The sequence below is a fragment of the Pseudorca crassidens genome, chromosome 19 (genome assembly GCF_039906515.1).
Source record: "Pseudorca crassidens isolate mPseCra1 chromosome 19, mPseCra1.hap1, whole genome shotgun sequence".
Taxonomy (NCBI): Eukaryota; Metazoa; Chordata; class Mammalia; order Artiodactyla; family Delphinidae; genus Pseudorca; species Pseudorca crassidens.
The window spans coordinates 15,355,795-15,382,864 of NC_090314.1; the positions used below are offsets into that span (position 1 = coordinate 15,355,795).

At 42.9% G+C, this 27,070-nt stretch overlaps 1 protein-coding gene across 3 annotated transcripts in view; it reads left to right on the top strand.

The window, feature by feature from the left end:
* Nucleotides 1–13: 13 nt before the first annotated feature.
* SMG6 (SMG6 nonsense mediated mRNA decay factor) overlaps nt 14–27,070 on the top strand; it is a 236,544-nt gene continuing 209,487 nt past the window's right edge. Inside the window, exons 1-8 of one of the 3 annotated variants that reach the window (XR_010937526.1) lie at nt 14–198; nt 2,797–4,531; nt 5,085–5,277; nt 5,798–5,908; nt 9,141–9,247; nt 9,490–9,568; nt 17,862–17,972; nt 18,340–18,552. Coding sequence is in view for 2 of the 3 variants with exons in the window: in XM_067715952.1 (XP_067572053.1) it covers nt 111–198; nt 2,797–4,531; nt 5,085–5,277; nt 5,798–5,908; nt 9,141–9,247; nt 9,490–9,568; nt 17,862–17,972; nt 18,340–18,552 (2,637 nt within the window). In the remaining variant the exon portion in view is untranslated. Of the gene's footprint in view, nt 199–295; nt 453–2,796; nt 4,532–5,084; nt 5,278–5,797; nt 5,909–9,140; nt 9,248–9,489; nt 9,569–17,861; nt 17,973–18,339; nt 18,553–27,070 lie in introns of those variants that run through there. The other 2 variants (XM_067715952.1, XM_067715953.1) reach the window with 2 other exon arrangements.

Genomic DNA, 27,070 nt, shown 5'->3' on the forward strand with positions numbered 1-27,070 from the left:
CGGGGAAAAGGGTGGGAGGTGGGTGAGCGCGCGCGCCGCCCGTCCGTCGTGGTTTCCTGGCTGCGCGCGGCGCTGGTGGAGTAGCTGCAGCTGCAGCAGCAGCCGCGAAGATGGCGGAGGGGTTGGAGCGTGTCCGGATCTCCGCGTCGGAGCTGCGAGGGATCCTGGCCACTCTGGCTCCGCAGGCCGGGAGCAGAGGTGAGTCGCGCCGCCCAGCTCCTGGGCTGGGCCTGCCCGCCCCGCCTCCCTCTCCTCCTCTGCCTCCTCCCCGCTTAGTTCGCGGTGCTCCAGAGCCCCCGCCCCTTCCCCCAACAGTGGGGGCGGGGGCCGAGGGCGGTCCCTCCCCGCTCTACCAGCCAGAGAGCCGGTGTGGGGTCGGGCTCTGCCGGCTACGGTCCCTCCGGGAGAGCGCAACCCGGGTTCCTTCCTCCACCCCCTTTCTCACGGCGAAGGTGACTGCTCCCCATTGCCCCAGCCCTCTCACAGGGTTCCCAGCCGTCAGGGGACGCGGAAAGGAGTGGGCCCCGGGGTCTGGTGGAGGCCCCCGGGGTGTATGGTTCCCCGAGGAGTCATTCGCAGGCCTGCCCCGTCGTTTCTTTAGCGTTGGAAGGAGCTGGGAACATCGAGGAGGAAGGTTCAACAGCTTGGGACTTCGTTGCTGAACTTTTTCCCCCCAAGGCAGGCTTCTGAAGGCTGCGCCACCGGAGGGATCCAGGACCTCAGAGAGCTGACTCTACTCTGGTTTGGCTTTGGCATGTGTGGGAGCAGTTTTTATCAGGTAGAATGTTCAACTTGCAAGTTAAAGTCTCCAGCCACACCAGGAAAGCACCAAGGAAGATTCTAGTGTCTCACCTCTCTTTGGTTAGGCAGTGGAGTCGTGTAGAATGGTAGTTATATTCCTGCAGGCTTGTGGCAGAAGTCTGAAATTGGTTTTCATGGGTCATGTGCACTGGATTATTCAGGTTGTTTGCTCCCTCCTCTCTGGAAAGTGGTAGTGGCTCTTCCCACCCCACCCCCCAGCTTTCACAGGCTGCTGAGGGCTCTGTTCTGGAGTTAACTGCTTTCCCTTTGTTCGTAGTGGATGAAGCAGTCTTTTAGACTTCAGAAAATACTGTAGCAGTATCTTAAACTTAAGGGTTTTGTGGGTTTTTTTTTTTTTTCGGCGGTACGCGGGCCTCTCACTGCTGTGGCCTCTCCCGTCGCGGAGCACAGGCTCCGGCACGCAGGCTCAGTGGCCACGGCTCACGGGCCCAGCCGCTCCACGGCATGTGGGATCCTCCCGGACCGGGGCACGAACCCGTGTCCCCTGCATCGGCAGGCGGACTCTCAACCACTGCACCACCAGGGAAGCCCTGTGGGGTTTTGTTTTTTTTCCAATTTCGTTACACCCATGGGTGTAAATGCTGGAGCGTGTGATCCCTGTTATGAGCTTGTTTGCATTTGTGTTTATAGAACAGTAGTAGGATTTTCTATAACATTCCATTTTGAGTGTACTCTGTAATCTCACTAATTCCTGTTTCTTCCCTACTGAACAGTTCAGTGGCTGTTTACAGTAGACTCTCCCCTTAACAGATAAACGTAACAGGTAAAAAAATTGATGCTTGCTTATCTGTCATTCTGTAAGTTCCTGGAGCCTGGAGAGTGGTTTCTAAAGTCCTGTTCTCTTATTCTTGAGTGCCCCAGTCGTTGGTATTTTGAGAGCGTGTCACAATACTTCCATCATCCTCCAGGGAAAGCTCCTTTATGGAACTTTTTTCTTCTCATATAACATCATCATAGTAGCAGTTAGTCTCAGTATTCTAATGACGACAGTCTGAGCAGTATTTCCTTGGAAGGACCCTGCTGGCTGCTGTTAGAGAGTTGGTGAGCATGAGTGGAGTTGAAGAATGTGAAAGGAACTGCTTCCTGTTTGCTTCAACAGGAGGTATGTGATTGGGTGGTTGAAATCCTAAAGAAGAGGATTGTCCTGGCCAAGTTCAGTGACTGGAGTTGCAAATTTTTCTCCAGAGATGTCCAGAACTGTGGATTGTTATGCATACTCCTCTTCTTCTCTGCCCCCCCCCCCCCACTGCCCCCGACCCCTTAGTATGTTAAAAGGACTCAGCCACACTGGAAAAATGTTAGAGGCAGAAGAAGAGACCAGGATGGAGCTGAGGGCTCTATAGCAGAGAACAGTCCAATGCAGAACTGGTTAGAGATCTTTTATTCTATCAATGATTAGGTAGTTTGGGGTCTTGTGGATCCGAATATGATTTGGGTAACAAGAGAATGTAGGTTTTATTCCTTGTTTCCCCAACTCAGGTGTAGGTAGCTCCAACACAGTTAAGTTCTTAGTTTTGCCAGTTGCTGAACAAATATTGTAAACCTAGTAGAATTTCTGTTTCTGCAGAAATTTCCTTCCTTGTCCACCAGTATTAACATATCAATGTGTAATTCTTGCTTGACTTTTTTTTTTTAATGTTTGTTTATTTTTTGGCTGCATCGGGTCTCAGTTGTGGCATGTGGGGTCTCGTTGCGGCGTGTGGGCTCTTTGTTGCAGTGCGCGCGGGCTTCTCTCTAGTTGTGGCACGCAGGCTCATTAGTTGTGGCGCGCGGGCCTAGTTGCCCCGTGGCACGTGGAATCTTAGTTCCCTGACCAGGGATCGAACCCATGTCCCCTGCACTGGCAGGTGGATACCTAACCACAGGACCACCAGGGAAGTCCCTCTTGCTTGACTTTTAATGACAATTCCTTTTCCTTTCCTTCCCCTTTATTCTTCTACCTCTTCCTCCCCAACACTCTCTCCAACATCACAGAAAACATGAAGGAGCCCAGGCAACGCAAAGATAACAGGCGCCCAGATCTTGAAATCTATAAGCCTGGTCTTTCCCGACTAAGGAACAGACCTAAAATCAAGGAACCCTCTGGAGGTCACGAATTTAAGGATGAAATTGTTAATGACAGAGATTCTTCTGCTGTTGGAAGTGGTACACAGCTCATTAAAGATGTCTGCAAAGACAGCCCACAGCAAAATGGTCCTGCAGACCCAGAAAATACTCGGGCACAGGAGTCTTTTCCTAGGACTGTTGGACAAGAGGATCGAAGCCTAAGAATTATCAAGAGAACAAAGAAACCTGACATGCAGATCTATCAGCCTGGAAGGCGTTTGCAGACTGTTACCAAAGAATCGACCAGCAGGGTGGATGAGGAAGAAATCGTCAGCCAGGTAGAACAACTGAGAGTAGAGGAAGATGCATGTAGGGGAAATGTGAAAGAGGAGGTTGTGAACAAGCCAGACAAAGAGGAGGGAGAAAAGAGCCTAAGTGGTGACAGAATAAGGGCTGCAAAGGGGGAAAAAGGAAAGAGAGTTGAAAAAGGGGAGGGCGTGAAGAAGGTGAATGATGACCCAGCTCAGGGGAAGCCAGGTTCTGTGAAGCGCTACTCCCGCTCAGACAAACGAAGGAACCGCTACCGCACTTGCAGTACCAGCTCAGCGGGTAGCAACAACAGTGCCGAGGGGACTGGCCTGACTGATAATGGAAGTCGCCGCCGCCGCCAAGATCGGACCAAGGAGAGGCCACGACTGAAGAAACAAGTATCTATGTCCTCAACTGACTCCTTGGATGAGGACAGAATTGATGAGTCTGATGGGCCACAGAGGAGCTCAGAAAGGAAGAAACATTTAGAAAGAAGCTGGTCTGGCTGTGGGGAGGGAGAGCAGAAAAGCAATGGTAAAGAAAATCGAGGCACTCTTCGCGTTACTTTCGATGCAGAAACCATGAACAAAGATTCCCCCATGGTGAGGTCAGCCAGGGAGGATTCGGATAGGTTAAAGTCAGACAAAGGCTCGAGCAGTGTGGGCAAAGGCTCTGAGAAGCAGGAGTCCAAAAACCTGAGACAAGAACTTCGGGGTCGTGGCCGTGGCATTCTGATTCTGCCTGCCCATACCACCCTGTCTGTCAATTCAGCCGGTTCTCCAGAGTCTACGCCTTCGGGACCTCGGCTTTTATTTGGATCTGGTAGTAAGGGATCTCGGAGTTGGGGCCGAGGAGGCACCACTCGACGATTGTGGGACCCAAACAATCCTGATCAGAAACCTGCTCTGAAGAGCCAGACACCGCAGCTACATTTCTTGGACACTGATGATGAAGTCAGCCCTACCTCTTGGGGTGACTCACGCCAGGCCCAAGCATCTTACTATAAGTTTCAAAACTCAGACAACCCTTATTATTACCCCCGGACACCAGGCCCCGCCTCCCAGTATCCTTACACGGGCTATAGCCCTCTGCAGTACCCGGTGGGCCCTACAAATGGTGTGTACCCAGCGCCTTACTACCCAGGCTACCCAACCCCATCAGGACAGTATGTCTGTAGCCCCCTCCCTGCCAGCACCATGAGTCCTGAGGAGATGGAGCAACACATAAGGAACATGCAGCAACAGGAACTACATCGGCTTCTCCGGGTGGCTGACAACCAAGAACTGCAGCTCAGCAACCTGCTCTCCAGGGACCGCATCAGTCCCGAGGGCCTGGAGAAGATGGCTCAGCTCAGGTATGGTGGGTTCCGTCCTGGCTAGAGGGGAATGGGGATAAGCTGGAGGTGTGCAGGCCCCCATGGCTGAGGAAGGTAGAAACCTTTTAGGTAAGCTGCCAGGTGTTATCTCCCTTTCACATCGATTTTTGTAAGGGAAGGGGAGTTGGAAAAAACAGAACAGAAAATTTTGTCTCTAGTCCTAGAAATGATTATGTTTCCCACTTTTTCTTTAAGAAGAAAAAAATCTTTTAAGAGAACATGGAATCTGGATATGGAAAAGGAAAGACTTTCTAAAGTGCCAAGAAATGAACAACATGTAACTTGTGGTGAAGATTTTACTTTGGCTGTTAAATTTAGGTGGAGGCATATGGGGAAGAACTACTTTCCTAGACATAACTGTCTTTAGAAGGACATTCTGCTGTGCAGAATGGAAACTAGAGTGAGTACTATACCTGGTGGCATTTTGGATTTCCTGCCAAGGAAGGTGTTTGATTTGTAGGAACCTCGGATCTTGGGTCTAGCCTTTCCTGTGGTGTATTTGGAGCTAGAAGTTGCATGTATTTTATTCCAGAGCTGAACTGCTGCAGCTATATGAGCGCTGTATTCTATTAGATATCGAGTTCTCTGATAATCAGAATGTGGATCAGATCCTGTGGAAGAATGCTTTCTATCAGGTGATTGAGAAGTTCAGGCAGCTTCTCAAGGATCCGAATGTTGAGAACCCAGAACAGATTCGGAACAGACTTTTGGAGCTCTTGGATGAGGTAAACCATCATCTTTATGTCCTCAGAATAAAGACTTCAACATCCTTTAGTTGTGATGGGTTTTTACCACCCAAAATAGTATGTTTTATAACAACATTGACAACAAACTGTATGCTCTTTTCTTGGGTTTAGGCCTACCCTATGTCTGTTACTTCCTTGACACCATAACTTACTGACAATTGGAGTTAGTTTTGAGTTTGGAAGCTTTCTGAATGTCTTAGCTGGAGAGAGAGAGAGAGAGAGAGAGAGGGAGAGAGAGAGAGAGTGTGTGTGTGTGTGTGTGTGTGTGTGTGTGTGTGTGTGTGTGTGTGTGTGTTTTCATATCTTTAAAACCACGGAAAGGCTTATGCTATCAATTTGTCTTGTGCTTAGTTGGTGGCCACTAAATACTGTATATGCCTCCTTTTACATCAGATGACTGAGCATTAACAAAACTGTGAAAGGGTCACTTGCCCCACTTTCTGGGTAGATTGGATCAGAACAGGCTGATTCGGCTCATTCTTATTTTTTCTCTTTATAGGGTAGTGACTTCTTTGATAGTTTGCTTCAGAAGCTGCAGGTTACTTACAAGTTCAAACTGGAGGACTACATGGACGGTCTTGCCATTCGCAGCAAGCCATTACGAAAGACAGTAAGCCAGCTTCTTTATCTTAAATTTATTCACTCACTTAGTAAGCATTTATCTGGTGTTAGTTATGTGCTAGGCACTATGCTAGGTGTTGAGTATACAAGAATGAAAAATACAGCCCTGTGGGGGAACAGACCAATTAAACCAACAACTATAATGTAATGTCATGAGTACTGCGGCAGTGGCATATATAGAGTGTTGAAGGGGCATGGAAGGAATTGAATCTGCTTTAGACTGGTGGGGGTCAAGGAAGGTTTCTTAGAGACTGTCAAGTTGAGTTTTGAAACATGACTAGGAGTGGAAGGGGCAGTTTTTTTTTTTTGAAGGGGCAGTTTTGATACAGGGCACAGTGAGAGACTCATACCTTGCTGGGAAAGTATAAGAGGTCAGTATGCTGTTGTCTGTGATGTGGATTGGGCTGTTGGAGGAGGTAAAGCTGATGAAGTAGGAAGGGATGGATCATAATCTCTTACATGCCACACTGAAGAGTTTGGATTTTTTCCTGAAAGCAGTGAGAAGCTATTGATCGATTTTCAACAAATGGATAGCATAGATTTGTTCTTGGAACCAGTCAGTCTGGCAAATGGATGAGTTTGGGCAAGAGTAGAAGTAGGAGGGGCAGGTGTGGGCCTGAACTGAGGTAGAGGTGGTGGAGGTGGAGAAGAGGAGACAGATTGGAAAGATATAAGGGAGTAGAATTGAATTGCTGGCTGGTTAGGTGTGAATGATGAGATTGGAGGCCTGAGGAGACCAGATCATCTCCCATTTTGTGCCCTAGGAGAGAGGCTGGGAAGGAAGAGATTAGTTTTGGATCACCTTAGGTGGAGGAGCTTGAAAATGAACAAATGAATGTTATGGTGTGTCTGGAGCTCAGGAGAAAGAGCTGGGCTGGTGATAGAGATTCAGAAGTCATCAGTGTGTAGGTGATAGTTGAAGCAGAAGCTGGAAACTAGGAAAGCTAGCCAGAGAGCAGGGGGTCAGATTTTTAAGGTGGTGGTGGGTAAAATTGTCAAGTGCTGTAAAATCCTCAAATGTTAAGATTACTAAAAACTGTCCATTGGATTGGATGACTTTATCATGAGTTATATTAGTTGGAGAGGATGGAGACCAGATTGTAGTGAGTGAGAAGTGGGGCAGCAGATATAATGAGAGGGTAACTTAGACTGTTCTTTTAAGAAGGCTGTGAAGGCAAGAAGGGAAGATGGCAGTCAAAAGACATAGTGTCGGGCTTCCCTGGTGGCGCAGTGGTTGAGAGTCCGCCTGCCGATGCAGGGGACGCAGGTTCGTGCCCCGGTCTGGGAGGATCCTGCGTGCCGTGGAGCGGCTGGGCCCGTGGGCCATGGCTGCTGAGCCTGCGCATCCGGAGCCTGTGCTCTGCAATGGGAGAGGCCACAACAGTGAGAGGCCCACGTACCGAAAAAAAAAAAAAAGACATAGTGTCAAGAGAAGTTTGTTTCTAAGCTTGGAGAGACTTTAGCGTAATTGTATGTTGAGAGGAAAGGGCCAGGGGAGAGGAAGAGGTTGATTCATTAGAGAAAGGAGTGTGATTTATGGAGCAGAGGCTTCCTCTTGCCTTTCTGCTCCTTCTGATGAATTGCCATGCACAGGTTCTATTACTAGTCAGCAAGTATCTGTTGAGTCCCTCCTCCATGCCAGGTGCCATTCTAGGCACACCTAATTCAGTGTGGAACGAGAAAGTCATGTTCCTAGCTCTCAGAGTTTGGAGTTTGATTAGGGATGAGTACAGGTGTTGCATTGGTAATTGCAGATGCATTGACTTCCGCAGAGGATGTTGTGGGGTGTGGTGTGAAGGGGCTTGGAGGATCATAGAGGCCTGAGGAAGTCACAGTTAAGCTGAGGCTGAAGACCGGAGACCTTGGCCAGGTGAAAGGTGTATCCTCGGCAATAGGAACGGTACATGTGAAGGTCCTGGAGTGGGAAAAGCACCATGTGATGGGGAACTGAGAACAGCCTAGTCTGAGGCACAGAGAGTGAGAGGGGAAGTGGTGCTGGAGAGGTGAGCAGCAGAGGCTGGACCATCTAGTACTTTATTCTGAGGATGGTGGAGAGCCTTTGGCCGAATTTGTTTTTGTTTTCTTCCCCCCGTTGAGGTAGCAAAGTGGCTGTAGAGTGGAAACATAGCAGTTTCCTTGGTGCTTTACCGGTTAAATACCGAGGATTCTTGGTGTTCATTCATAGGGAGAATGTGTGGAGTAGTCAGAACTCTGAAGGTGTATGACATGTAGTGATGTATAACTTTGCTGAGGCATACTTTTGAGTTATGTGTTAGGAGGCTGATGTGCAGTAGCTACTCACTTAGCTAGTAAATGAGCCTTCCTGTGGGGTCAGTATCTACTACTTTATTCAGTGACATGGTAATTTCTTGTCTGTGGGTGGAGTGGTATTATATCTTATGAAGTGATGTTCCTTAGGAAGGTTTTTTGGTTGGGTACGTGTCTTAGGATTGTTAAGGGTTTGCTCTTTTGTTTTCTCATTGAGTGACAGATGCCAAGCCCATCAGTGAGGAAACATGTAGTATTACTCAGTCCTGGCACGTTGTAGGTGTTTGCTAAAGGGTAACTTACTGTTTTAGGGAATTATTATTGTCTTGCAAAGGGGATGCAATGCAGTAACACGATACAGTTGTATTAACAGTTTGAGGAGAGAAAGATGATGGCAGGAAAAGAACAGAGTAAACAATTATTTTAATATTTGTATATCACTTTTTTTTTTTTGGCCGCACTGCGTGGCTTGTGGAATCTTAGTTCCCCAACCAGGGAACAAACCCAGGCCCACAGCAGTGAAAGCATCGAGTTCTAACCACTGGAGCTCCAGGGAATTCCCTGTATTTCACTTTATAATTTATATTTTTACACTTATTCCCTACAGTTTCCCTATGATAGGTATTTTTATATGCCGATGAAGAAAGTGAGTCCCAAAGACTTAGCTGAGATCACACAGCTACTACAAAGAGAGTCAGAATGTTTTCTTCCACTTGGCTGGGACTCGAAATAAGAATGACCTCCTTCCTTTTGCACTCTTTCTCAGTAAATTTTGCATCACATTGTTGGCTTTTTTTTCTAGTCAAGGTTAGACTGAAAACTTTTTGCTTTGTTGAGGACGACTGGTGCCTTATTATGAATGCTGCTCTGTTATTTTGACCCCATCCCTGTCCTTTGGGGTTGAAGTTAGAGTTTCTTGGGTATATGCTACTAACTGATTGTTTTTCCTGAAGGTAAAATATGCCTTGATCAGTGCCCAGCGATGTATGATTTGCCAAGGAGATATTGCCAGGTATCGGGAGCAAGCCAATGACACGACAAACTACGGGAAAGCACGCAGGTACTGTTGCCTCTTGTTCATTACTCCTCTTCCCTGTGTGGCTTTAATCCAAGCCCTATTAAGAGCAATGGGCCACCTCAGCTGCCTCCTATATATATGTCCTACAGGTGACCCTATTTGCCTCATGCTTTACCACTCCAAGGTTACAGCTTAATTAGTAAGGGCTATCAGGTGATGAATTGGGAAAGTGTTGATAGAGAACTTTTTTTTTTTTTTTTTTTTTTACTGTTTTTCTATTACAGCTGGTACCTGAAAGCCCAGCACATTGCTCCCAAGAATGGGCGCCCCTATAACCAGTTGGCTCTGCTGGCAGTGTATACGGTAAGAAATCTTAGATGGGGAAGTATTTTGCAGGCAGTGTGTTAGAAATATGAATTTTGATAGCATCAGCTCCTGGAGCTAGATTTCATCTGAACACTATAACCCAAAGCATATCCCCTTCTGCCTCCCATCCTCAAACTCCTTTTGTTACTGTTACTTTCAGAGGTAAGTTGTCAGGGATCCCTCACTTCAGTTAAATCCACTTTTACTGCACTTAAGTTCCTAGGGGAATGCTTATTCTCCAGCCAAACATCACTCTTTGTTTTTGACCAAGGTTTCTGCTCTGAATCTTGTATTGTTTCCCTTCCCTAGGTTGAACTAGGTTACTCATTTCTGGAAGGAAAATAAGGCTCCCTTTATCTCTCCCCTTTAAAGTCCTCAATTAGTCTGAAGTACATCCTTCCTTCCTTTCCTCAGATCATCCCCTCATTCAACTTAGCTTTTCACCTAAGGAGTCTCCTTAGCAGAAGCACAGTAAGTGCCAAATTGTACCTCTTTAGATCTTACCAAACTCCTCTAAATGTGCCTCTAAAGGTGAGCCTTGGGAGCTGACAGAGCTCCTAGTGCGGAAGCTGACTTCAAGGGAGAGGGGGAGGGGCCACTGGTAAGTACCAAAGGTTTAAGAAGCAGCTAACGTGCTCATTAGCAGGGAGAGTTTTCTTAATGCTGTAAAATTCATTGCCCAAATAAACAGTGTTTGAATTGATATTTTTATTCTACAAAGGTTCAAAAATATTCCTAATACTTATTTATGGATGGAAATTGTTGATTAAGTAATATGGTTTACAGATACACTTCCTGCAGAATCTATTGAATCTTTCTGTCTCTCTGCTTTTTACCTCTGTCCTATTCTCTTTGTGATATGCGTTGAGATTTTTTTTTCACCCCTCTTTGTGGCTTTATTTTTCTCTCCCCTTTATTCTTATCCATCTTCTGTTTTCCCTTCTCACTCATTTCTTGTCTCCTTTCCCAGTTTTTCTTCTTTGTAATAATCTAATGAATTGTTTTTTTTCTTGTTAACTAGAAAATATAATTAAAAAAGAATTTTCCCCTCAATGGCTTTTAATAAAAATTGTGGTAAAATTCACGTAACAAAATTAACCATTAATTATGGTCCGTACCTAGGAATGGAATTGCTGGGTCATATGGTAATTCTACGTTTAACTTTCTGGGAAGCTGCCAAACTGTTTTTCATCGTGGCTGCACCATTTTACATTTCCACCGGCAGTGTAGGAGAGTTCTAGTTTCTTCATGTTCATGCTAACATTTGTTACTTTTCATTTTTTTGATTATGACCAACCTAGTGGGTATGAAGTGATACCTCATTGTGGGTTTTTTCTTCTTTAATTTTCTTTTTTGGTCAGTTTTAGGTTTACAGAAAATTGAGCAGAAAGTGCAGAGAGTTCCCATATACTTCCTCAGCTCTCAGTTTTCCGTATTATGAACATCTTGCATTAGTGTAGTACATTTGTTACAGTTGATGAGCCAGTATAGATACGTTATTATATTACTAAAGTCCATAGCTTACACTAAGGTTCACTTTTACTGTTGCACACTCTGAGTTTGAACAAATGTATAATAACAGGTATCCACCATTATATTATCATGCAGAATATTTTCACTGCTCTAAAAATATCCTGTACTCCAACCTCCACCTCTTTATCCTTCTTCCTTCCCCCAAACCTTTGGCAATCACTGATGTTTTTACTGTCTCTATAGTGTTGTCTTTTCCAGAATGTCATATAGTTGGAACCATACAGTATGTAGTCTTTTCATATTGGCTTCTTTCACTTAGCATTTAGGGTTATTTTTGTGACTTGATAGCTCTTTTCTTTTTATTGTTGAGTAATATTCCATTGTATGGATATACTACAGTTTATCTATTCCCCTATTGAAGGACATCTTGGTTGTTTCCAAATTTTGACTGTTATTAATAAAAGTGCTATAAACGTTTGTGTGCATGTTTTTGTGTGGGCATAAGCTTTCATCTCATTTGGGTAGATACTTAGGAGTATGATTGCTGGGTTGTGTGGTTAGAGTATATATAGTTTTGGAAGAAACTGTCAAACTGTCTTCCTTAGGGGCTGTACCATTTTGCATTCCTACCAGCAGTGGATGAGAGTTCCTATTGCTGTGCATCCTCGTCAGCATTTGGTGTTGTCAGTGTTCTGGATTTTCCTCATTGTAATAGGTGTGCAAAATCCTATTTGTGTTAAACTTCGTTTTAACTTGCAATTCCCTAATGACATACAATGTAAAGCATCTTTTAATATGCTAATTTCCCATCTGTGTATTTTTGGTGATGTGTCTGTTTAGATCTTTTGCCCATTTTTAAATTGGGTTGTTTTCTTATTGAGTCTTAAGAGTTCATTTTATGTTTTGGATACCAGTCCTTTATCAGACATGTGTTTTTGTTGTTTTTTTTTTTTTTTGGCAGTACGCAGGCCTCTCACTAATGTGGCCTCTCCCGTCGTGCAGCACAGGCTCCGGACACGCAGGCTCAGCGGCCATGGCTCACGGGCCTATCCGCTCCACGGCATGTGGGATCTTCCCAGACCAGGGCACGAACCCATGTCCCCTGCATCGGCAGGTGGACTCTCAACCACTGTGCCACCAGGGAAGCCCCAGACATGTGTTTTACAAATATTTTCTCTCAGTCTGTGGCTTTCTTTTCATTTTCTTAGTGTTTTTCACAGAGCAGAAGTTTTTAAGGTTAAGGAAATCTAACTTAGCCAACTTTTTCTTTCATGGATTGTGCTTTTGGTGTCGTATCTAAGAAGGCATGACTAAACCCAGGTTACCTAGATTTTCTCCTATGTTATCTTCTAGGAGTTGTAGAGTTTTGCATTTTACATTTAAGTCTACGGTACATTTTGAGTTAATTTTTGTGACAGGTGTAAGGTCTGTGTATAGATTCTTTGTTTTGCATGTGGATGTCCAGTTGTTTTCAACACTATTTGTTGAAAAGACTATCCTTTCTCCATTGAATTGTCTTTGCTCCTTTGTCAAAGATCGAGTGACTGTATTTGTAAGGGTCTATTTCTGGGCTCTGTATTCTGTTCCATTGATCTATTTATCTCTTCTTTGGCCAGTACCACACTGTCTTGATTACGGTAGCTTTATAGCAAATCTTGAAGTCGGGTAGTGTCAGTCTTCCAACTTTTTTTTTTTTTTTTCCTTTCTTCCAGCTTTTTTCTTTTCCTTCAATATTGTGTAGGCTATCCTGGATGTTTTGCCTTTCCATATAAACTTTAGAATCAGTTTGTTGACATCTACAGATCTAGTGAGTGTGAAGTGGTATGTCATTGTGGTTTTGATTTGCATTTCCCTAATGACTAATGATATTGAACATCTTTTCATACACTTATTTGGATGTTTGGAAAAATGTCTATTCAAGTCCTTTACCCATTTTTTTAAAAATTAAGAAAATTTAAAAAAATTTTCTTAATTGTAAAATACACATAAAACCAAATTTGCCATCTTACCCATTTTTTAAAATTAAATTAATTAATTAATTTTTGGCTGTGTTGGATCTTCGTTGCTGCATGCGGGCTTTCTCTAGTTGTAGAGAGCGGCTCTACTCTTTGTTGCGGTGCGTGGGCTTCTCATTGCAGTGGCTTCTCTTGTTGCAGAGCATGGGCTCTAGGCACGTGGGCTTCAGTAGTTGTGGCACTCAGGCTCAGTAGTTGTGGCTTGCGGGCTCTAGAGCGCAGGCCCAGTAGTTGTGGCGCACAGGCTTAGTTGCTCCACAGCATGTGGGATCTTCCCGGACCAGGGCTCGAACCCATGTCCCCTGCATTGGCAGGCGGATTCTTAACCACTGTACCACCAGGGAATTCCCATCTTACCCATTTTTTTTTTTTTTTTTTTTTTTTGCCGTACGCGGGCCTCTCACTGTTGTGGCCTCTCCCCTTGCGGAGCACAGGCTCCGGATGCGCAGGCTCAGCGGCCACAGCTCACGGGCCCAGCCGCTCCGCGGCATGTGGGATCTTTCCGGACCGGGGCACGAACCCGTGTACCCTGAATCGGCAGGCGCACTCTCAACCACTGCGCCACCAGGGAAGCCCCCATCTTACCCATTTTTAAGTGTACTGTTCAGTAGTGTTGAGTACATTCACATTGTTGTGCAATCACTCTCCAGAACTCTATTCATCTTGCAAAACTAAAACTCTCTACTCATTAAAACAACACCTCCCTATTTTTCCCTTCCTCTAGCCATTGGCAACCACCCTTCTTCACCTTTCCACCTCTGTGAATTTGTCTACTCTAGTTACCTAATATAAATAGAATCTAAAAGTATTTGTCTTTTTGTGACTGGCTTATTTCAGTTAGCATTATATCCTTAAGGTTCATCCATGTTACAGCTCATGTCAGTTTCCTCCTTAAGGCTGAATAATATTCAATTGTATGTATATACCACATTTTGTTTATCTGTTCATCTCTCGATGGACACTTCTACCTTTTGGCCATTGTGAATAATACTACTATGAATATGAGTGTGCAGATACCTCTTCATGACTCTTCTTTCAATTCTTTTGAATATATACTCAGAAGTGGAATTGCTGGGTCATGTGATAATTGTATTTTCAGTTTTTGGAAGAACCACCATATTGGCAGCTGCACCATTTTACATTCCCACCAGTAGTGCACAAGGGTTCCAGTTTCTCCACATCCTTCCTAACACACACTATTTTCTGTTGTTGGTGTGTGTGTGTGTGTGTGTGTGTGTATTTAAATAGTAGCCAGCCTAACTGCTTCAAAGTTGTATGGCATTGTGGTTTTGACTTGCATTTCCCTAACGAGTACTGATTTTTTAATGTTCTTGTTGGCCATCTGCATATCTTCTTTGGAGAAATGTCTATTCAGATCCTTTGCATATTTTTAAATTGGGTTGTCTTTTTTGTTGTTGAGATGTAGGAGTTCTTTATATATTCTGACGTTTATCAGATATTTGATTTACAAATATTTTCTCCCATTTTATGGGTTGTCTTTTCACTCTCTTGATAGTGCCCTTTGATGCACAAAAGTTTTTTTTTTTTAAGATTTATGTATTTATTTGGTTATGCTGGGTCTTAGTTGCGGCAGGTGGGCTCCTTAGTTGTGGCAGGCGGGCTCCTTAGTTGTGGCATGCAAACTCTTAGTTGTGGCATGTGACATCTAGTTCCCTGACCAGGGATCAAACTGGGGTCCCCTGCATTAGGAGCTTGGAGTCTTAACTACTGCGCCATCAGGGAGTTCCCCACAAAAGTTTTTAATTTTGATGAAGTCCAATTCATCTATTTTTTCTTTTGTTGCTTGTGCTTTGATGTCATAGCTAAGAAACTCTTAACCAAATTAAAAGTTAAGATTTATTATTTATTTATTTAGAAGAAAATACAGGGATACATTTTTTATAGTTTTAGTTCTTATATTTAGGTCTTTGATCCATTTTTGGTTAATTTTTGTATATGGTGTGAAGTAAGGGTCCAGTTCGTTCTTTTGCATGTGGACATCCAATTCTCCTAGCACCATTTGTTGAAGAGACTGTTCTTTCCCCATTAAATAGTCTTGGCACCCTTGTCGAAAGTCAGTTGATGTATGATAGGTTTATTTCTGGACCCTAGATTCTCTCACATTGATCCATATGTCCACCTTTGTGCCAGTACTACGTTGTTTTAATTACTGTAGCTTTGTGGTAAGTTTTGAGATTGGGTATGTGAGTCTTCCAACTGTGTTTTTCTTTTTCAAGATTGTTTTGGCTATCTGGGGTTCCTTGGAATTCCATATGGATTTTAGGATTGGCTTTTTCATTTCTGCCAAAACAGTCCTTGTGATTTTGATAAGGATTGCACTGAATCTGTGGATTGCTTTGGGGAGTATGTACATCTTTACAGTATTGTCTTCTGCACAAACACAGGATGTTTTCCATTTATTTAGGTCTTCTCTAATTTCTTTCAGAAATGTGTGGTCATTTTCAGTGTATAAGTTTTGCATCTCCTAGGTTAAATTTATTCCTAAGATATAAATATTCCTAACATATAAAGGTATGTTATTATTTTTGATGCTATTATGAATGGAATTATTTTCCTAATTTTTCAGATTGTTCACTACTAATGTGTAGAAATACAACTGATTTTTCAGTGTTAATCTTTTTTTTTTTTTTTTTAAATATGTATTTATTTGGCTGTGCTGGGTCTTAGTTGCGGCATGTGGGATCTTAGTTATGGCATGTGGGATCTAGTTCCCTGACCAGGGATTGAACCCAGGCCCCCTGCATTGGGAGTGCGAGTCTTAACCGCTGCACTACCAGGGAAGTCCCTTGAGTGTTAATCTTGTGTCTTCCCTCAGTGGTCTGTTGCTACACTAATTAAATTGGTATGTGTTTCTTTCATGGACCTCTTACCTAAGTTAGTACTCTTTTCAAGTTCTTTTCCTCTGTCCCTCCTTTTCTGTCTCTGTGTTAACCCAGTTGTCTGTTTTTTTGGCCATGTCAAGCGGCATGTGAGATCTTAGTTCCCTGACCAGGGATTGAACCCATGCCCCTTGCATTGGAAGTGCAGAGTCTTAGCCACTGGACCACCAGAAAAGTGCCCCCAGTTGTCTTTTAAGATCACTTTCTCAGCTTTTCTGTAACCTTTCATTCAGTGGATCTTTAGTATTTACTGAGAACATGCTGTGCACAGTGCTTTGCTAGGTGCTGTGAGTGGTAAATATTTGATATGTTTCTGTCCTGAAAGGAAACATTGTTGAGAAGACAAATGAGGTGTATAGACAATGATACAAATTAGACTTGATGCAGTATGATGCAATTGATTGTTAGATACCTCATTTCCTATACCACTAAGAAAGAAGAATGTGAATTAAAATAAGACATGATGATAGATAGTGATTGAGTTGTATCTTGATTTCAGAGATGTTAAAATATGAAAAAGGGCTTCCCTGGTGGTGCAGTGGTTGGGAGTCCGCCTGCCGATGCAGGGGACACGGGTTTGTGCCCCGGTCCAGGAGGATCCCGTGTGCCGCGGAGCGGCTGGGCCCGTGAGCCATGGCCGCTGAGCCTGCGCGTCTGGAGCCTGTGCTCCGCGGCGGGAGAGGCCGCAGCAGTGAGAGGCCCGCGTACTGCAAAAAAAAAAAAAAAAAAAAAAAAAAAAGAAAAAAATCATTGTAGAACTGATAAAATACTGTAAAATCAAATGAGTGGTGTAATTGGAATAACATTAAAGATAGCTCCCACTTAACTGACTGAAACTGAGTACCAGATATTCTGTTAAACTGTATATATTATATGAATTTTAATCTTTTCAGGAGCCATATATGTTGGTGAATATATTCATTTTACAAATAAGGAAACCTTTCTAGGTTGACTTTTTAGGGTTATACCTAATAAATGGCAGGACTAAATTCAGACTCAGGCAGTTGAGCTTAGAATGTACACCTTTAACCATGCTAGATGAATGCAAGATGGGACTTTTAAAGAGTGAGTAGGTGCTGGGGAGAGAGGGAAGTAGTAGTCTAGGTGCATTTTGAGACAGAAAATGTAACAATGTATATGATAGAAAGATAGAAAGGCTTTTTGATATTCTTTCCCCCTTTATTTCAGTGTTTTTCCTTCTTTCTGAACTTCTCCCTTTCTTTTACTTATTAATTGGTTTTAAAATGGACTTGAAGTATTTATTTGCTGCATGCATTGGATAATAGTTTGTTTCCTTTTCTTCGTGGAGTCAGTATGTTGTAGTGAAAACATAAACTTAGGAGCCAGGCAGACCTAGGTTCAAATACTAGCTTATCTGGGATTTGGCTTTGAGACCTTGTTGGGCAAGTTATGTAATAATCTTCCTGAGCCCCTCTCTCTTCATTATTAAAACGGGGCAGTTTCCTTAGGTTTGGAAATAATATCATAATATCTATGAAGTGCTGATCATTTACCTCACACTTAGCTATGCTTAATCAGTGATATTGCCATTGTTATTTATAATGTTTTAAAAACAATAATTAGTACATGCTGAACATTTTCTTTCTCTAAAAAGAAAACATAATTGGTTTCGTATTTTGTGAGGCTCTTTATTCGTTTCTCCTGCTTTTGAGCATGTGGCTTTACGAGTACCTCTACATGTAAGACATAGTAGTGGGCAAGAAGAGAGCTCTGATGTAGTCGCCATGGCTTCTCCCGTGGATAGTTGTCTCATTTTCATGTTGGAACTCCTCACAGCTTGGAGCACAGGTTGGGAGGGATGGTAGGGTTTCCTGGGTCTGCTGACTCAGGCTGGAGTCCAGAAGAGAACTGGTTGACTCTGTCTCTGACCTCTTTCTGCAGAGGAGGAAGCTTGATGCCGTCTATTACTATATGCGCAGTCTAGCTGCCAGCAACCCTATCCTGACTGCCAAGGAGAGTCTCATGAGCTTGTTTGAAGAGACCAAACGGAAGGTGAGTGGGGATGCAGGCGGAATCATTCCTTCCTAGAAGAATGTGTTTCTCTTAGTGTCTCTGTGTCCTTAAGGAAACAACTGATAATGTCCTGAAGGGGTCCCCCCGGGCTGTGCTGATGGGAGTCAGTCAGTCTCTATGCAGAACGAAACTCAGCTTTAGGAGAGCTCCCCAGGGCCCACAGCATCTGGTTTACAGAATTAATAACTTTTATGAGACAAAACAGATGATACTCTGCTACTGTGGAACTATGGCAAAGTCTTTACTTTTTACAGTTCTTGGGCAACAAACTCAGGTGAGATAAGCACTTCTCTTGATTGGCTGAATCCCAGGACAGTCTGAGCTTATATGTTTGTATGTCATACAGGCAGAACAGATGGAAAAGAAGCAACACGAGGAATTGGAACTGAGCCCTGACCAATGGCGGAAAGCAAAGAAATCCACTTTCCGGCATGTTGGAGATGACACCACTCGCCTGGAGATCTGGATTCATCCATCCCATCCCCGGTCCTCCCAGGGCACTGAGTCTGGGAAGGATTCTGAGCAGGAGAATGGGCTGGGCAGCCTGAGCCCCAGTGATGTAAGTTCCTGAGGGTGATGTTATGAGCAAGACTAGCTGAGTAAGCGTGAGTGTTCTGGTACATGCAACCATGGAGCACTGCACAGACATTCGCATTCATCTCAGGAAAGGCAGATCACTTCAGGCTCCTTGATGTTCTCATTTATGTCCTCCGCCTACACTTCCTTTACCTTTGCTATTCGCTTCCCTCTCTCACCACTATGTGGCACTGTAGAATTTAGTAAAAGTAATTTTTCTAAGTGAAGATTAATTTAGAATTTGTATAGGATGACAGTTTTTTGTTGCTTTGGGTTTATAGTCATCAATATGATGCTTCAGGATTCTGTGTGGGATTTTTGAAGCTAGGGAGAGGACACAGTAGTTGGAAAACTGCAAATGGAGGGTTCATTGTGCCTTGAGGGTAAAATTTATAGCGGAGTGGGTGGTGGGGTAATCTGGGACCAGGCCTTGAAGGGTCATGTAATAAGTAATTTGACCTTTATCCTGAAGGTAGTAGGGAGCTATTGAATGCTTTAAATAGGGAAATCTCAGATGTGCACTTTAGAAATATGACTCTGGCTGCTTTGTGGAAAATTTGGAGAAGGGTAAGACAGAAATAAGAAGAGTAGGAGCGTGCTACAGTGATCCAAGTGAGATGTGAGAAGGACCTGAACCAGGAAATGGCTTTGCAGATGGGGAGAAGTGAACAGAAGTATATTAACGAGGTAAAATCCAAAGGACTTGATTGGACATGGGGAGCTGAGGGAGAAGAGGGAATCAAAAGTAACACTTAGGTTTCTCATTTGGAAACTGGGTGAATGATGGTCTTGGTTTTAGGAGAAAGATGATGAGCTTAGTTTTGGACATGTTGGAATTTCTATAGGACATTGACGTGGAGATATTTAGAGGCTAGCGGATATCTGAAGCTGAGGAGAGAGATCTAGGCCAGAGATGAAGATACTTGAAGGCATCCTGTTATAGATGGTACTGAAGTCATGAGAGAGCTGCTTCAGCTGCTCAAGGAAGGAACATAATGATAAATAGGTTCGAGGTCTAAGAAAGAAAGGAGATAGATGGCAGGGAGAAGTCCTTGCAGTTGATGAGAAAGAAGTAGGATCCAGAGCACAAAAGGGGGGATTAGCCTGAAAGAAGGTAAGAGAACCCCTCTTTCTTGTGCTTGAGGGCAGGGAGGAACAGATAATTGGGGATGCAGGTAAGTTTGTATTATAGGAGGAAGGTGAGGGAGGGCCTTTTGATGATTTCTGTTTCCTCTTTGAAGTTGGAGGCATGGTTGTCTAAGAATGAGTCAAAGGTGGTGGGATAAGAGGACTTGTCCTTTGGGGTTTAATTTAAAATTTCCATTTATCTTCCTATATCTGTAGTCTCTAGCTGTTTTCGGGATGACTTGGAAAGCAGTCATTGCTTATAAATGAAACTACCAACTTCCTATATGTCATGGTGTACCTGGGGCCCCAGTACATCAAGGTGCTTCAGAGGGGTTGCTGCTATGGTAGAATCCCTCACTACTGCCTCTTCTAATTTGAATATTACCACCCCAAACTGGATGCCTATTTGAATAAGAGATAAATTGTCCTGTTGATTAGCTCCACTGTGTGTCTTTAAAATGAAAGCAACAATGACAATTTGAGAAAGCATTTTATGGCTTTCTTTGGCCTTGGCCTCAAGCTTAGGGAGTATCTCTCATAAAAGTTATAATTAATCTTTTATAGCTTTCTCTCTTCCATTAGGTGTTTTATTTATTTTTTAAGCAATGTGTTTGTAAGTTTGTATTTTTATTCTTTTTCATTTTTAAAATTTATTGAATTATAGTTGATATACAATGTTGTGTTAGTTTCTGGTATACAGCAAAGTGATTCATTTATACGTATATATATATATTCTTTTTCATATTCTTTTCCATTATGGTTTCATACAGGATATTGAATATAGTTCCCTCTGCTATACAGTAGGACCTTGTTGTTTATCCATTCTATATCCATTTGCATCTTCTAATTCCAAACTCCCAATCCATCCCTCCCTCACCCCTTTCTCCCTTGGCAACTGCAAGTCTGTTCTCTACGTCTGTGAGTCTTTCTGTTTCGTAGATAAGTTCATTTGTGTCATATTTTAGATTCCACATATGAGTGATATTATATGGTATTTGTCTTTCTCTTTTTGACTTGCTTCACTTAGTATGATAATCTCTAGGTCTATCCATGTTGCTGCAAATGGCATTATTTCGTTGTTTTTTATGGCTGAGTACTATTCCATTATATATATATATATATATATATATATATATATCTCACATGTTTTTTTTTTGAAAAGGAAAGTGATTTTTTAAATAGATCTTTATTGGAGTATAATTGCTTTACAATAATGTGTTAGTTTCTGTTGTACACCAAAGTGAATCAGCCATATGCATACACATGTCCCCATATCCCGCCCCTCCCACCCTCCCTATCCCGCCCCTCTAGGTCATCGCAAAGCACCGAGCCGATCTCCCTGTACTATGCTGCTGCTTCCTACTCGCTAACTGTTTTACATTCGATAGTGTATATATGTTGATGCTACTCTCACCTCGCCCCAGCTTCCCCCTCCCACCCTGTGTCTTCAAGTCCATTCTCTATGTCTACATCTTTATTCCTGCCCTGCAACTAGGTTCATCAGTACCTTTTTTTTTTTTTAGATTCCATATGTATGCCTTAGAATATGGTATTTGTTTTTCTCTTTCTGACTTACTTCACTTTGTATGGCAGACTCTAGGTCCGTCCACTTCACTACAGATAACTCAATTTTGTTTCTTTTTATGGCTGAGTAATATTCCTTTGTATATATGTGCCACATCTTCTTTATCCATTCATCTGTCGATGGACATTTAAGTTGGTTCCATGTCCTGGCTATTGTAAATAGTGCTGCAGTGAACATTGTGGTACATGTCTCTTTTTGAATTACGTTTTTCTCAGGGTATATGCCCAGGAGTGAGATTGCTGGGTCATCTGGTAGTTCTATTTTTAGTTTTTTAAGGAACCTCCATACTGTTTTCCGTAGTGGTTGTATCAATTTACATTCCCACCAACAGTGCAGGAGGGTTCCCTTTTCACCACACCCTTTCCACATCTTCTTTATGCATTCATCTGTCGACGGACTTTTAGGTTGCTACAGTGTCTCGGCTTTTGTAAATAGTGCTGCTGTGAACATTGGGGTGCCTGTATCTTTTCATATTAGAGTTCCGTCTGGATGTATGCCCAGGAGTCGGATTGCTGGATCATATGGCATGTGTTTTTATTCAGTGTGTAGCTTCTCGGAGCTGCACGTTGGATCCATTACATTTTTTTATTTTATTATTAATTATACAAATAACATATGAGTATATTTTTAGTAAAAATTTCAGATGATCACAGATGTGTGCAGAGTAAAATGTGGTAATTTGTTTTCTAAACTATTGTTGAAGCTGTTTATATATTTTCAGCCTATACATCATCCTTGGGTACATACACCATCCTTAATTTTTTTTAAATTTACATCTCTGGGTTTGGGCTTTTAGTTCTATACTACCAGCACTTGAGGAAGAAGGCTGCAGTTTCATAGCTCTCTGTTTATCCAGTTAGGAAACCACACTTCCTGTTTTACCTGCTTTCTCAGGTTCAAGCCATCTTCCCATATCCTTTTCTTTTTTTTTTTTTTTTTGCGGTACGCGGGCCTCTCACTGTTGCAGCCTCTCCTGTTGCGGAGCACAGGCTCCGGACGCGCAGGCTCAGCGGCCATGGCTCACGGGCCCAGCCGCTCCGTGGCATGTGGGATCTTCCCGGACCGGGGCACGAACCCATGTCCCCTGCATCGGCAGGCGGACTCGCAACCACTCCGCCACCAGGGAAGCCCCCATATCCGTTTCTTTCATACAGCAGGCCCTAAGAACTTAGCTTGCTTTCTCTGTTCCCTGCAATAGGAACATACAGTTGATGGGAAGTGGGAATCTATTCACAGACGTTTGAGTAATTAGGCTTTGGGGATACAGAGATTAAAACAACCAAAAATGATTTTTAACCTTAGGGAGCACTCAGTCATGTGGGGAAGACAGAAACATACGATTATATTATATATTATAATGCAGTGTGCCAAGTGCTGTGATAAAGGCAAGGCTGAGAGGCTATGGAGCATAAATTAAAGCATCTAATGGGCATGGTTAGGTAAGGCTAGAATGAGGAGGCACTTTGTAGCTGAAGGATGATGTAAGGGCATTTCCACTCTCAGGCTGAAGGCTTAGGGAGCTGCAAGTCATTCAGTATGGCTGGAGGCTAGGATGTGAGTGGTGCTCTTGCTAGAGACTTGAGTCATCCTTTACCCCTTCCTTTCCTATACCCCACATCCAGTCAGTATCAAGAGCTGTTTGGTCTACCCCTAAACATAATTTGAATCTATCTACTTTTTTCTATTTCTACTACCACTATCGTAGTACAAGCTATCATTCATTATTTCAGTAATCCACACACTATTAAGAAGTTCTTAATGACCTTTCCACATTTATTCCTGGTCCTTCTTAGGCCTTTCTTTTTGGACAGTAACCCAAATGAGCTTTCAAATACACGTTTCTGGTCACGTCACTTCCCTATTTGAAAGTCTTCAGTTGGTTCTCTTTGCTCTTAGAATCAGGTCCAAAATCCTTAAAGTAGTTTACTGGGCCCTGCAAGATTTGGTCTCTGCTGCTTCTGACCTTATCGTGTACCCCTCTTCCCCGCTTTGTTCTTGTTCTGTAGGTATACTGGCTTCTTCCTTGAAGGGCCCAAGCTCTTTTCTGGCCCTTGGCTGTGGCACATTCTCTTTGCCTGCAGTGCTCTTCTCTCTTTATCAGCTCCATTTTTGTTTCTCCTTAAACTCTCAGCGTAAATACCACTTGCCTTTTCCAGGGAAGCTTTTCCTGATCCCTGAGCCTGGTTGCTTCCCCTTTGTAATGCCATATTTGTGATTAAGTAATTTTACAGTTACTTAAAAACTAGGTGCAGTTTTGTTCTTGTTGGTTAAAGCCTCTCCCTTGCTAGATTCAAGCCTCTGTGAGGGTGGGGTCTGTATCTGGTTGCTCATTGCCTTATCCCCATTGCCTGCAAGAAGATTCTAAATAAATCTTAGTTGAGCATATAAAGGAGGGGAGGAAAAGTGAGGGATGAAGCTGGAGAAGATAGGAGGGGCCAGATTATTCATAAATATTGAGGAGTTTGGATATCTAATATTAAGGATTTTAAACAGGGGATCGTATAACCAGATTGTGTAATGATCACTCTTTTCAACACTTCTACTATTAGAACAGATTTATTTGTTTAAAAAATTTTTTTCTTCTTCTTATTTTTTGATTTATTTGTTTTTTAAAGGGAATTCTTTTAATTGCAGAAGTAACACCAATTCACTGTATCTAAATCAAACAAAAATGTACATAAAGTTTAAAATGAGAGTCACTTGTGTTCTTTCCTTCAGAGATACCACTATTAACTATTTGATGTAGGTTCTTCCAGACCTTTTTCTAAACATTTATAGGTGTGTATGTATACATACATACCTGCAGACACGTGAAATATATTTTTTTAACAAAAATGAGATTATACTATATATACTGATATACAGCTTGCTTTTTTAAAAAAAATTATTTCTTTATTTGGTTGCACTGGGTCTTAATTGCGGCAGGCAGGCTCTTTTAGTTGCGGCTTGCGGTTTCCTTAGTTGCAGAACTTGGGCTCCTTAGTTGGGGCATGTGAACTCTTAGTTGCAGCATGTGGGATCTAGTTCCCTGACCAGGGATTGAACCCGGGCGCCCTGCATTGGGAGTGTGGAGTCTTAACTGCTGTGCCACCAGGGAAGTCCCACAGCTTGCTTTTTTGAATTATCCATTGGACATGCAGTCAGTTCTCCTATAAGGTAACACATGCATTCCTAAAAATCACTGCTATACACAATTGCACAATAAAAACTACAGAGCTTACAGGGAAAATGGAGTTAGGAGCACAACACTCAAAAACTTCCTCAGTGACTTATTAAAAAAAAAGATATAAACCTAATAAAGCAGTTGTACAGTTTTATACATGTTCATTGGTTAAGAAGTATGTAGACACTATCTTGAAAAAGACATGAGGTTTGCTTGTAGAAGTGGGCTTTGGAAGGATTGCTGCTTGTGAGTTATTATGAAGTGATGGAAGGAGGGTTTTTTGAAATTGGACCGGCAGGTATAACACCAGATGGGGATAGGCGTGGCTCAGAATGTAAGTTTACATGGTGAACTGCAGTAGCTGGTGGATGTTTTGGGGTGTGTGTGTGTGTGTGTGTGTGTGTGTGTGTGTTTTGTGTGTTCCTGTGCAACTCGGTTCAGCTGGGTGGAGTTTTCTGTGTTTACCTGTTGTTTTTCCTGAACAAAAGAAAAATTGGTGTTAGGTTCAAATTGTTCCCTAATATGTTGATCATGATGGAACAGATAGACATTTTCAAAACAAACTTGTAGCAGAACTGACTGTGTTTCCACTTGTCTAAGAGTGTCTTTTCTTAGTAGTGTGGCTGCATGATGTTTCATTATAAAGGTGTGTGCCATTTATTTATCTGTGTAATTAAATGTGTGTTGTGCTTTACTTGCGTGTTCATTTCAGTTGTCCTTTTTGAGTGATTAGCCTTGATAGGAGTTGCTCCTTTGACAACTCCTGGAGAGTTTCTAGCACAAACTGCTAAAATTCAGATCCATGAATAAGAAACAGAAAATTTGGCTTTGGGTGGTTGTTAGTCATGATAGTAATCTCCAAACTGGTTTGCCCTGTCTCTGCCAGGCGTGAGCTTTTGCTCTCTCTCTGAGTGGCTGCAGGAGGTTAGCTTGTGGGTTGCTGGTTTTCAGCCTTGAGATGTGGTTTGGGTTGAACATGCAACCTGGGGAGGGACTGCCAGCCTCAGCTGTAAGTGGCATCCTCTGAAACTATTGAGCCCCGCATTTAACTCTCTCTGTCAGCTAGGCCACTCAAATTCAGTGTCGACAGGGTTCCAAGCATTCCTTATTTAGTGGATGTGCCTTCCACTATGTCTCAACTCCCTTTGGAAATCAGAAAAGGGTACTGCTTAGCGAATGAGTTGTTGCTGAGAGTGAGTTAATCTAAGGATATTAAATTGATGGCTTCAGAAATAATGTTCATACTGAAAGGTGAGAGGCTCTGATGGAACAGCTGAGGATGTTCTCAGACCTGATTGCTCTGTTATCAACATCTTGAATGCAGTGTAACATGTGTCTGTTTGCTGGGGAGGAATGAGCTGTTGATAGATGTTTGTCTCTCAGACTTCTGTGAGTTCTCCTATTGTGGCATGATTTGGCTTACTATTCCCAGCATTTTCCTCAACCCATTGTGATTGTTATATGTACAACATGCGTGGTGCTATGTGTAGAAAATATGTCTTTAGACAAATGAAATGTCATTGTATATTTGGCCAAGCTCTTGCGAAACCTTCCTTCTCTTTGACTCTTCTGAATATGTTTTAGGGTTCAGACTAGACTGGACCTCAGTAGCTACTAATACCTGTTATTGGGTCTTTCCTTATTTGAATCTCTCAGATTATTTCACCCACCAAATGATATTGTTTGCCTTGGTCTTTTTCCTTTTGCTCCTCATCCTTCTGTCACATTCCATTATTTACTTTATTTCTTTGCATAGTATCTTTTTTTCAAGACTTAATCAGATCTGGAATTTAATGCAGTTACCCCGGACTTCTTAGAGCAGAAGGCTGTATTCTGGGTCCAGTGCTTAATCAGACTGAAGTTTGGTTTACCTGTCCTATTGTGCCAGCTTTGTGCTAAGATTGTAAAGATGAGTACAACATTGTTGTTTCCTCGAAGAGCTTAGAGTCGGGACTTCCCTGGTGGCACAGTGGTTAAGAATCTGCCTGCCAATGCAGGGGACATGGGTTCGAGCCCTGGTCCAGAAAGATCCCACATGCTATGGAGCAGCTAAGCCTGTGTGCCACAACTACTGAGTCTGCGCTCTAGAGCCTACGAACCACAACTGCTGAGCCCGCGTGCCTAGAGCCCATGCTCTGCAATGAGAGAAGCCACCACAATGAGAAGCCTGCACACCACGATGAAGAGTAGCCCCCGCTCACTGCAACTAGAGAAAAGCCTGCGTGCCGCAACGAAGACCCAACACAGCCAAGAATAAATAAATTTAAAAAAAGAAAAGAGTTTAGAGTCTAGTGCATGGGTCAGCAGCCTTTTTTTGTGAAAGGCCAAATAGTAAGTATTTTAGACTTTGCAAGCCATATGGTCTCTGTTATTACTCACCTTTGCTGTTGTGGTGCTGAAGTAGCCATAGACAAAATGTAAATGAGCGAGCATGGCCGTGTTCCAGTAAAACTGTGTTTACAAAGACAGGTGGCAGGCTCGCTTTGGCCTGTGGGCCTACTTTACCAACCTCTGGGTGAATGGAAGGAATGGCTACATAAAGAGAATGTTTCAGTATACAGTTTATTGTTGTTTGCAGTAGTTATGTTCTGTAAAGTCACCATAGACACTGAATTAGTAGGTTCT